General features: G+C 37.9%; 1 protein-coding gene across 1 annotated transcript in view; it reads right to left on the bottom strand.

Annotated features, from left to right (window-relative positions):
- The window catches only part of EFCAB13 (EF-hand calcium binding domain 13), a 216,171-nt gene that overhangs the window by 84,719 nt on the left and 118,461 nt on the right, over positions 1-12,991 (bottom strand). Inside the window, exons 19-21 of the mRNA XM_061392253.1 lie at positions 9,103-9,225; positions 1,641-1,784; positions 622-693 (exon numbers count right to left, since the gene is read on the bottom strand). Of these exons, the coding sequence (XP_061248237.1) occupies positions 622-693; positions 1,641-1,784; positions 9,103-9,225 (339 nt within the window). The remainder of the gene's footprint in view (positions 1-621; positions 694-1,640; positions 1,785-9,102; positions 9,226-12,991) is intronic.

Here is a 12,991-nt window from a genome sequence, read left to right as displayed (position 1 = left end):
TACATGCTATGGAACAAGTAAGCCCATGAACCACAACTACTGAACCTGTGCTCTGGAGCCCAGGAACCGCAATTACTGAGCCACACGCTGCAACTACTGAAGTCCGTGTGCCCCAGAGCTCATACTCAGCAACAAGAGAAGCCACCACAATGAGAAGCCCTTGAAACACAGCAAAGAGTAGCCCCTACTTACGGCAACTAGAGAAGGGCTGCAAGCAGCAACAAAGACCCAGAGCAGCCAAAATAAATAAATAAATATTTTTTTTTAAAAAATGAGTACTCCATTTGTATAAAACTTTGGGTATGCTAACAAATCTCTACTGACAGAAAGTACATCAGTGCTTGCCTGGGGATGGGAAGAAGAAGGATCTGGAAAGGCAGGAGAGATTACAAAGTGACATGGGGAAATTTAGGGGTTAAATGTGCTCATTACTGATTGTGATGACAGTTTCATAAGCATATGTGTATGTCAAAACTTATCAAATTGTGCACTTTAATCATAAAAATATACAGTTCATTTGTATGCCATTTATAACCCACGACAGCACTTAAAAATAATAATAATGACAAAATACAATGCAAACTATGACACATATCTAAAAGGAAAGAGTTATTGACTCACCTTTAAATTCAGAAACTGGCTTACTTGTGTTAAAAGTTTCCAAAATTTGTTTGAGATTTACTTCACCAGTTTCTAAAAAGTAAAGTATAAGGGTTATGAAATGGCAAGTTGTAAATGCTAATAATTATTAAATAACCATAACAGAGAGGTGGGTGAGCAAATTTTATAATTTCTGAAAAGTAGTTGGATAAAAACCAATTAATTTAAAATAAGTCAGTTCAGTCGCTCAGTCGTGTCTGACTCTTTGCAACCCCATGAACCACAGCACGCCAGGCTTCCCTGTCCATTACCAACTCCCGGAGTCCACCCAAACCCATGTCCATCGAGTCGGTGATGCCATACAACCATCTCATCCTCTGTCGTCCCTTCTCCTCCAGCCCTCAGTCTTTCCCAGCATCAGGGTCTTTTCCAATGAGTCAGCTCTTTGCTTCCGGTGGCCAAAGTACTGGAGTTTCAGCTTCAACATCAGTCCTTCCAATGAACACCCAGGACTGATCTCCTTTAGGATGGACTGGTTGGATCTCCTTGCAGTCCAAGGGATTCTCAAGAGTTTCTCCAAAAACACAGTTCAAAAGCATCAATTCTTTGGTGCTCAGCTTTCTTTATAGTCCAACTCTCACATCCATACATGACTACTGGAAAAACCATAGCCTTGACTAGACGGACCTTTGTTGGCAAAGTAATGTCTCTGCTTTTTAATATGCTGTATACTTTTACCCATAATCTGTTCTCTCAAAGGAAGGGGGAAAATCTAATTATATTAACTTATTCAGCTTAAACAATTAAATATTGATATATACATTTTACAGATTTGATGCCAAATAAACATATATCTTTAAAATATTTCCAGAAAAAGTTAATTTTAATTAGTTTTCAATATGCCTATGTTCTCATTATATTTCTAAGAACTAGTTTGTTCTTAGAAATATACACATACACAACAGATATTCCATGTACATGGTAAAACTAAGGTTTCATAAAGCTCAGAACAGTACAGACTGTTCTTTCAAAAAACTCACCATCAGTAGATGTTTCATTCAGGATCTCCTGGAATGCCTTGTTGCTTAATGGAACTCCAGCACTCAAGAGTTGGGAGCTCAGTTCCTTTATAGGCATCTTATCATTTCTGATCTTTTCAAGAGTTGTAATCTCTTTATATAAATCTGTAAACACATGAAGAACAGAGAACAGATAATGAAGTTTGCATAAAAAGTTAACATCCTAGCTTGCACATAGCTTAGGTGTATTACAGAAGGAATTCTGAGTTAAAAAGCTTTTAAAACATATCAATGGGCTTTGCTTTTAGAAGCCAATTAATCAATAAGCAAAATTTAACATCACTGTGCTGTGCTCAGTCACTCAGTTGTGTCCGACTCTATGACCCCATGGACTGTAGCCTGCCAGGCTCCTCTGTCCATGGGGATTCTCCAGGCAAGAATACTGGAGTGGGTTGCCATGCCCTCCTCCAGAGGATTATCCCAACCCAGGGACTGAAGCCAGGTCTCCCACATTGCAGGTGGATTCTTTACCATCTGAGCCACCAGGAAAGCCCAAGAATACTAGAGTGGGTAACCTATCCCTTCTCCAGGGGATCTTCTTGACCCAGGAATCAAAGTGGGGTCTCCTGAATTGCAGTAAGATTCTTTACCAGCTGGGCTAACAGGAAAGCCCAGCATCACTAGTTGGGCAAAAGTTTGGTTTCTGCAAAATTTTTGTAAAAACCCACTATTATTCAATATATATAAATACATTGCTTTTATACATTCTTTTCCCTTATAGGTTATTATAAGATATTGAGTTTAGTTCCCTATACTATACAGTAGATCCTTGTTGGTGATCTATTTTATATATAGCAGTGGGCGTATTTTAATCTAAAACTCCTAATTTATCGCCCACCTCCTCTTCAGTAACCATGCTTGTTTTCTATGTCTGTGAATGTATTCAACTTCTGTAAATAAGTTTATTTTGTATTATTTTTTAGCTTCCAAATATAAGTGATATCATGTGATATTAGTCTTTCTCTTTCTGACTTACTTCACTTAGTATGATAATCTCAAGGTCCACCCATGTTGCTGCAAAATGGCATTATTTTTTCTTTTTTATGGCTGAGTAGTATTCCTGTGTGTGTGTGTGTGTGTGTGTGTGTGTATCACACGTTCTTTATCCATTCATCCATTGATGTGCATTTGAGTTGTTTTCATATCTTGGCTAATTTAAATAATGTTGTGATGAACTTAGGGGGTGCATATACCTTTGTGAATTAGTTTTTATACACTTTGAATAAATACCCATAAGTGGTACAGCTGAATCGTATAGTAGTTCCATTATTAATTTTTTTGAGGAATCTTCATACTTTTTTCCACAGTGGCTGCACCACCAATATTTCACCACTTTCTCACCAACTCCTTTTATTTCTTGTCTTTTTTATAATGGGTATTCTAACAGGTGGGAGGTTTAGATTTACATTTTCCTAAAAATTAGTGATGCTGAACATTTTTTTCATGTGCCTCTTGGCTATTTGTCTGTCTTCTTTGGGAAAATGTCTATTCGACTTCTCTCCCATTTTTTAAATCAGTTTTTGTTATTGTTGTTGAGTTGTGTAAGTTACTTATGTATTTTGGATATTAACTCTTTATTACATGTAGCATGGGCAAATATCTACTCCCATTTGGTAGGTTGTCTTTTTGTTTTGTTGATGGTTTCCTTTGCTGTGAAGAATCTTTTTAGTCTGATGTTGTCCTATTAGTTCATTTTTGCTTTTGTTTTTCTTTCCTAGGAACAAATATCCAAAAAAATATTGCTAAGACATTTCAAAGAATGAACTGCCTATGTTTGTTTCTAGGAGTTTTTATAGCTTCAGTACTTAAAATCATGTTTGTCTGTTGTGTGAGATAGTTGTCTAGTTTTATTTGTGTGTGTGTGTGTGGCTGTCCAGTTTTTCCAACAGCATTTATTGAAGAGGAAACTATCCATTCTCCAATGTATGTTCTTACTCCTTTGTTCTTCTCTGTTTGTGACCAATGTTACTAGATGTGTAGAGTTGGACCCCTGGGTTTGAAAATTTTAGACTTTTTTCATATTGGTTTTGTACCCTGCCAATTTGTTTATTATTTCTAATAGTTTTTGGTAGAGTATTTAGGGTTTTCTACATATAAAATCATATCATCCTCAAATAGTGACTGTTTTACTTCTTTCTTTCCAATATGGATGCCTTTTATTTATTTCTTGCCTAATTGCTATAGCTTTCTTGAGTATGCAAAACCCTTTGACTGTGTGGGTCACAACAAACTGTGGAAAATTCTTAAAGAAATGGGAATACCAGACCACCTGACCTGCCTCCTGAGGAATCTGTATGCAGGTCAAGAAGCAACAGTTAGAAATGGACATGGAAAAACAGACTGGTTCCAAATAAAGAAAGGAGTATGTCAAGGCTGTATATTGTCATCCTGATTATTTAAATTATATGCAGAGTACATCATGAGAAGAGCTGGGCTGGATGAAGCACAAGCTGGAATCAACATTGCTGGGAAAAATATCAAAATGCAAATGACACCACTCTTATGGCAGAAAGCGAAGAACTAAAGAGCCTCTTGATGAAAGTGAAAAAGGAGAGTGAAAAAGTTGGCTTAAAACTCAACATTCAGAAAACTAAGATCATGGCATCTGGTCCCATCATTTCATGGCAAATAGATGGAGAAACTATCGAAACAGTGAGAGACTTTATTTTCTTGGGCTCCAAAATCACTGCAGATGGTGACTGCAGCCATGAAATTAAAAGACACTTGTTCCTTGTAAGAAAAGTTATGACCAACCTACACGGCATATTAAGAAGCAGAGAATCACTTTGCCAACAAAGATCCATCTGGTAAAAGCTATGGCTTTTCCAGTAGTCATGTATGGATGTGAGAGTTGGACTACAAAGAAAGCTGAGTTCCAAAGAATTGATGCTTTTGAACTGTGGTGTTGGAGAAGACTCTTGAGAGTCACTTGGACTGCAAGGAGATCCAACCAGTCCATCCTAAAGGAAATCAGTCCTGAATATTCATTGGAAGGACTGATGCTGAAGCTGAAAATCCAATACTTTGGCCACCTGATGTGAAGAACTGATTCATCTCAAAAGACCCTGATGCTGAGAAACATTGAAGGTGGGAGGAGAAGGGGATGACAGAGGATGAGATGGTTGGATGGCATCACTGACTCAATGGACATGAGTTTGAGTAAACTCCCGGAGTTGGTGATGGACAGGAAAGCCTGGCATGCTACAGTCTATGGGGCCGCAAAGTGTCAGACATGACTGAGCAACTGAACTGAACTGAACTGAACTGAATTGCTGTAGCTAAGATTTCCAATACTGTGTTGAATAAGAGTGGCATCATTATCTTATTCCTGATTTTAAAGGAATAGTTTTTAGTTTTTCACCATTGAGCATGATAAAAGCTGTGGGTTTCTCATATATAACCTTCATTATCAATGCAAAGAAACAGAGGAAAACAATAGAATGGGAAAGACTAGAGATCTCTTTAAGAAAATTAGAGCTACTAAGGGAACATTATGTTGAGGCATGTTCCTTCTATGCCCACTTTACTAAGAGTTATTATCATAAATCATCACTGACTTTACAAATGCTTTTTCTGTATCTATTGAGATACCCACATATTTTTTATCCTTCATTAAGGTAGTGTTATCAGGTTTTCCCAGGTGGTGCTAGTGGTAAAACAAAACAAAACAAAACAAAAAAAACAACCCTACCAATGCAGGAGACATGATATGCAGGTTTGATCCCTGGGCTGGGAACATCCCCTGGAGGAGAGCATGGCACCCACTCCAGTATCTTTGCCTGGAGAATCCCATGGACAGAAGAGCCTGGCGGGCTACAGTCCATGGCATCACAGAGTCGGACATGACTGAAGTGACTTAGCACAGCACACAAGGCAGTGTATCATGTTGATTGACTTGCAGACATTTAACCATCCTTGAATCCCTGGAATAAATTTCACTTGGTCATGGTGAATGATCCTTTTAATATATTGTTGTATTCATTTTGCTAATATTGGGTTGAGGATTTTTGCATTTAAATTTCTCACAGATATTGGACTATAATTTTCTATTTTGTGGTATCTTTGTCTGTTTTTTTGCCTTTTCATACAGTTCATGGGGTTCTCAAGGCAAGAATACTGAAGTGGTTTGCCATTCCCTTCTTCAGTGCAAAAAGGGAAAATGGTTGTCTAAGGAGGCCTTACAAATAACTGAGAAAAGAAGAGATGCTAAAGGCAAAGGAGAAAAGGAAAGATATACCCATCTGAATGCAGAGTTCCAAAGAATAGCAAGGAGAGATAAGAAAGCCTTCCTCAGTGATCAATGCAAAGACATAGAGGAAAACAATAGAATGGGGAAGACTAGAGATCTCTTTAAGAAAATCAGAGATACCAAGGGAACATTTCATGCAAAGACGGGGACAAAAAAGGACAGAAATGGTATGAACCTAACAGAAGCAGAAGATATTAAGAAAAGGTGGCAAGAATATATAGAAGAACAATACAAAAAAAGATCTTCACGACCCAGATAACCACGAAGATATGATCACTCACCTAGACATAGTGCATAGTCAGGTGGGCCTTAGGAAGCATCACTAGGAACAAAGCTAGTGGAGGGGATGGAATTCCAGCTGAGCTATTTCACATCCTGAAAGATGAGGCTGTGGAAGTGCTGCACTCAATGTGTCAGCAAATTTGGAAAACTCAGTAGTGGCCACAGGACTGGAAAAGGTCAGTTTTCATTCCAATCCCAAAGAAAGGCAACATGAAAGAATGTTCGAAGTACTGCACAATTGTACTTATCTCACACACTAGACAAAGTAATGCTCAAAATTCTCCAAGCCAGGCTTCAGCAATATGTGAACCATGAACTTCCTGATGTTCAAGCTGGTTTTAGAAAAGGCAGAGGAACCAGAGATCAAATTGCCAACATCTGTTGGATGATAGGAAAAGCAAGAGAGTTCCAGAAAAACATCTACTTCTGCTTTACTGACTACACCAAAGCCTCTGTGTGGTGCACGACAAACTGTGGAAAATTGTTTAAGAGATGGGAATACCAGACCACCTAACCTGCCTCCTAAGAAATCTGTATGCAGGTCGAGAAGCAACAGTTAGAACCGAACAAGAAACAATGGACTGGTCCCAAATTGGGAAAGAAGTACATCAAGGCTGTATATTGTCACCCTGCTTATTTAACTTATATGCTAAGTACATTATGTGAAATGCTGGGCTGGATGAATCACAAGCTGGAAGCAAGTTGCCAGGAGAAATATCAATAACCTCAGATATGCAGATGACACCACCCTTACGGCAGAAAGTGACAAGGAACTGAAGAGCTCTTGATGAAACTGAAAGAGGAGAGTGAAAAAGCTGGCTTAAAATTCAACAGTCAAAAAACTAAGATCATGGCATCTGGTCTTATCACTTCATGGCAAATAGATGGGGAAACAATGGAAACAGTGACAGACTTTATTTTTGGGGCTGCAAAATAATTGCAGATGGTGACTTCTGCCATGAAATTAAAAGACGCTTGTTCCTTGGAAGAAAAGCTATGACAAACCTAGACAGCATATTAAAAAGCAAAGACATTACTGTGCTAACAATGGTCTGTCTAGTCAAAGCTACGGTTTTTCCAGTAGTCATGCATGGATACGAAAGTTGAACCATAAAGAAAGCTTGAGTGCCAAAGAATTGATGCTTTTGAACTGTAGTGTTGGAGAAGACTCTTGAGAGTCCCTTGGACTGTAAGAAGATCCAACCAGTCCATCCTAAAGGAAATCAGTCCTGAATATTCACTGGAAGGACTGATGCTGAAACTGAAGCTCCAATACTTTCATCTGCTGACGTGAAGGACTGACTTACTGGAAAAGACTCTGATGCTGGGAAACACTGACGGCAAGAGGAGAAGGTGACAACAGAGGATGAGATTGTTGGATGGCATAACCAACTCAATGGATATCAGTTTGAGCAAGTTCTGGGAGTTAGTGATGGACAGGGATGCCTGGCGTGCTGCAGTCCATGGGGTCGCAAAGAGTCGGACACGACTGAGCAACTGAACTGAACTGATCTTATCTGGTTTGGGTATCAGGGTAATTTTGGCTCTGTGAAATGACTTAGGAAGTGGAACCGATGTCTTCTGCATTACAGGCAGATTCTTTACCATCTGTGTGTGCTGTAGTTCACAGGGTTGCAAAGAGTCCGATATGACTTCTCAACTGAGCAACAACTCCCTACAGAGATGCTTTACTGAACAAAAATGACAAAGAAGAGAAAAAATGTTTTTTTTAGTTCTTTTGGGAAACCACTAGCATAAATGATTTTAAAAAGGAAAACATAAAAATAACCAAAATGAAGAATGAAATGGAAGTATTACTGTAGATGTTATAAATAACTACAAAAATACTAAGAATTTATTGTTAAAAACTTTATACCATTATAGCAATAAGTTTTTATATAAAAAGACAAACTCCTAGGTAAAAATTTACCAAAATTGACTTCAACAATAAAAGAAAAACTAATAATCATATAACATTAAAGATTAATTAGTAATCAAAAACCTACCCAAAAAGAACTATGGCTTCTTTTTTATGAATACCACTAGACATGAAAGGAATATGCAATTCCAATGTTATATAAGCTATTTTAGGATTTAGAAAAAGAAAGAATACTTTCCAAATTACAAGGATAATTAGACATTGAAGCCTGACAATGCCAGTACAAGAAAACAAAGCTATCATTAGTCTCACTCATAAATAGAGATTAATAAATTGTAAACAAAGTTTACAGAATAAAATTTTCTATTTTTATTTTATTTGAAAAATTAAAAGAATAATATATCATGACCACGATGGGATTAATCCAAAAATCCAAGTTTCATTTAATATTATAAAATTCATCTCTTGTAACTCACCACACTAACAGACTAAAAGAGAAAACTCAGATGACCTACCTTAAGAGATACATAAAAATTGTTTGGAAAATTCATGATAAACCAAATAAACAAATATAAATTCAATCTTTTTAGCAAAAAAGGAATATAAGGCAATTTCCTTAGACTGGTAAATGGTATTTATGAAAAACCCACACCAAATTCACACTTGTTTGTGAAGCTCTTTCTATAAGAAATATCCTATCTCTGGAATTCAAGGTTGGGGAAGTAGAAAAGTAGGGCTCTACCTTATGTATTATTGTGACCATTCACCCCAATAAATGAGCATCTGCTTTTAAAACATGGACAAGATCACTTGTTTCTGTTAGTCTTCTCCAAATACAGAAGAATATCCATACACTTTCCAAAAAAGTTCCAATTCACAGTGACCAATATATCAATATAGTTTCATAACAACCTCCCTAAACTTACAGTATTCTCATTCCTTTTTAAAAAATTTAGTCAGTGTGAACAGGTATACTCTAAAGAGGAAACCTGAGAGGTAACTGAGGTACTCACCATCTGTTGCAGAGTTTCTAAGTTGTTCTTTACTCAAAGGTTTCTCCAAGGTAGGTAAAAAGTCTTTAACTGCAACTTTCCCATCAGAGACACTATTAACAATGTTCCAAGGATCTTCTGTTCCTAGAGAAAAAGAAAAAGATGACAAAATGTGAAGATATTTAATTGGTTAGTCCATTCAAATAAGCACATAAACAACTTGATTTGGGTAAAATGTATTCACTTTCTAGAAATCCGTCTTGAGGTTTTTCTGTCTGCAATATCCTCCAAACCGAAATCTCCACAAAATGTATAGGTCTAATTGTTTATATTAGAAAACAAGAAACACTGCACTACTTCACCTTTTTAGTTCAACCCATGAAGGTAAACAATAAAGACAACAAAACAGCAAAGTGAACCCAAGGAAAGTAATGCTACAATTGGGGAGGGAACCCCTTTTTCTCCTTATCCGGTGTTTGGAAAGAATAACAGTGATGCTGGTAAGATGCTAATAAATTGATATTTTATTAAAGTATTATTCACTGTTTTGGTTATGTGAATAATCTGTGTATGAGTGTGTTCTATATTGCCAACTTATATTTTCAGTTTCATTAATGTCTGACTACTATAGTAGGGAGATGGTGATTGTTTTCCTGTTTTGTTTATGCTGCTGGTTAGCTGCATGGGTTGAACATTTAAGATAAATTAATTTTAATTTTATTGTTCTTTATGAAAAGCAACTAATGCTATAAAATTTCCTGCAAGATTGTTTTTATCAGATTTTGTATTTTGATATATTTTGTTTTCACAGTCATTCATTTCTAAAATTTTTAAATTTCTACTTTAATTTATTTAGCCCAAAGCCACCTTTGAGCTTCCCAGGTGGCTCAATGGTAAAGAACCTACCTGCCAATGCAGGACATGGGTTTGAGCAGGAAGATCCTCTGGAGGAGAAAATGGCAGCCACTCCAGTTTCTCCCTGGGATAATCCCATGGACAGAGGAGTCTGGCAGTTTATGTCCATGGGGTTGCAAAGAGTTGGATGTGACTGAACACACGTGCATTTATTTTTTAACCAAAGAATTACTTACAACATTTGTTTTCAGACTTTAAAGCAAAAATTTTCCATATTCTTTCATAAATAATGCTTGTTACTACCTAATGGTAATAGACACAGTACCTGATGAACTATGGATAGAGGTATGTGACACTGTACAGGAGACAGGAATCAAGACCATCCCCAAGAAAAAGAAATGCAAAAAAGCAAAATGGCTGTCTGAGGAGACCTTACAAATACCTGTGAAGAGAAGGGAAGTGAAAAGCAAAGGGGAAAAGGAAAGATATACCCATTTGAATGCAGAGTTCCAAAGAATAGCAAGGAAAGATAAGGAAGCCTTCCTCAGCTATCAATGCAAAGAAATAGAGGGAAACAACAGAATGGGAAAGACTAGAGATCTCTTCAAGAAAATTAGAGATACCAAGGGAACATTTCATGCAAAGATGGGCTAAATAAAGGACAGAGATGGTATGGACCTAACAGAAGCAGAAGATATTAAGCAGAGGTGGCAAGAATACACAGAAGAACCGTACAAAAAAAGATCTTCATGACCCAGATAATCATGATGGTGTGATCACTGACCTAGAGCCAGACATCCTGGAATGTGAGGTCAAGTGGACCTTGGGAAGCATCACTACGAACAAAGCTAGTGGAGGTGATGGAATTCCAGTTGAGCTACTTCAAATCCTGGAAGATGATGCTGTGAAAGTGCTGCACTCAATATGCCAGCAAATTTGGAAAACTCAGCAGTGGCCACAGAACTGGAAAAGGTCAGTTTTCATTCCAATCCCAAAGAAGGGCAATGCCAAAGAATGCTCAAACTACTGCACAATTGCACTAATCTCACACGCTAGTAAAGTAATGCTCAAAATTCTACAAGCCAGGCTTCAGCAATACATGAACCGTGAGCTTCCAGATGTTCAAGCTGGTTTTAGAAAAGGAAGAGGAACCAGAGATCAAATTGTCAACATCTGCTGGATCATCAAATAAGCAAGACAGTTCCAGAAAAACATCTATTTCTGCTTTATTGACTATGCCAAAGCCTTTGACTGTGTGGATTACAATAAACTGTGGAAAATTCTGAAACAGATGGGAATACCAGACCACCTGATCTGCCTCTTGAGAAATCTATATGTAGGTCAGGAAGCAACAGTTAGAACTGGACATGGAACAACAGACTGGTTCCACATAAAAAAGGAGTATGTCAAGGCTGTATATTGTCACCCTGCTTATTTAACTTATGTGCAGAGTACATCATGAGAAACCCTGGGCTGGAGGAAGCACAAGCTGGAATCAGCATTACCAGGAGAAATATCAATAACCTCAGATATGCAGATGATACCACCTTTATGGCAGAAAGTGAAGAGGAACTCAAAAGCCTCTTGATGAAAGTGAAAGAGGAGAGTGAAAAAGTTGGCTTAAAGCTCAACATTCAGAAAACTAAGATCATGGCATCTGGTCCCATCACTTCATGGCAAATAGATGGGGAAACAGTGGAAACAATGGCTGACTTTATTTTTCTGACCTCCAAAATCACTGCTGATGGTGACTGCAGCCATGAAATTAAAGGACGCTTACTCCTTGGAAGGAAAGTTATGACCAACCTAGATAGCATATTCAAAAGCAGAGGCGTTACTTTGCCAACAAAGGTCCATCTAGTCAAGGCTATGGTTTTTCCTGTGGTCATGTATGGATGTGAGAGCTGGACTATAAAGAAAGCTGAGTGCTGAAGAATTGATGCTTTTGAACTGTGGTGTTGGAGAAGACTCTTGAGAGTCCCCTGGACTGCAAGGAGGTCCAACCTGTCCATCTAAAGGAGATCAGTCCTGGGTGTTCATTGGAAGGACTGATGCTGAAGCTGAAACTCCAATACTTTGGCCACCTGATGCAAAGAGCTGACTCATTTGAAAAGACCCTGATGCTGGGAAGGATTGATGGCAGAAGGAGAAGGGGACGACAGAGGATTAGATAGTTCGATGGCATCACCGACTCAATGGACATGGGTTTGCGTAGACTCTGGGAGTAGGATGGACAGGGAGGCCTGGCGTGCTGCGGTTCACGGGGTCGCAAAGAGTCGGACATGACTGAGCGACTGAACTGAACTGAATGGTGAGTCTATGTGGTCTGAATGACTTCTGATATTTAGAATTCATCGAAATATTTCTTTGTGGCTTAAATATCATCTATTTTCATGAACATTCCATAGGCATTTGAAGAGTGTGTTTAGTATATAAAGTACTATGTATGTTTCTTAAATAAAGTTTAATATTGTTACTTTAATCTCAATCTCTTTCAATCTATCTCTCATCTTTCACTGAAGATTTATGCGTTCAGCTGAAAGTGTATGTGTTTATATATATGGTGTTGTCCTACAGGGATTAGAATAAGTCTAACTTATATGAAGTATTTTATGCTACAAATTTATTGCATTTCTTCTATATTTTTATGATATGAATATAAATCTAATTTATTGTTTATGATTTGCTGTTTGTATAGGCTTACTCCCTGGAAGAAAAGTTATGACCAACCTAGATAGCATACTGAAAAGCAGAGACATTACTTTGCCAACAAACGTCTGTCTAGTCAAGGCTATGATTTTTCCAGTGGTCATGTATGGATGTGAGAGTTGGACTGTGAAGAAAGCTGAGCGCCGAAGAATTGATGCTTTTGAACTGTGGTGTTGGAGAAGACTCTTGAGAGTCCCTTGGACTGCAAGGAGATCCAGCCAGTCCATTCTGAAGGAGATCAGCCCTGGGATTTCTTTGGAGGGAATGATGTTGAAGCTGAAACTCCAGTACTTTGGCCACTTCATGTGAAGAGTTGACTCAATGGAAAAGACTCTGATGCTGGGAG

The sequence above is a fragment of the Bos javanicus genome, chromosome 19, assembly GCF_032452875.1.
Source record: "Bos javanicus breed banteng chromosome 19, ARS-OSU_banteng_1.0, whole genome shotgun sequence".
Lineage (NCBI taxonomy): Eukaryota > Metazoa > Chordata > Mammalia > Artiodactyla > Bovidae > Bos > Bos javanicus.
The sequence above is the reverse complement of the archived record's forward strand: the minus strand, read 5'-3'. Positions and strand labels throughout refer to the sequence as shown.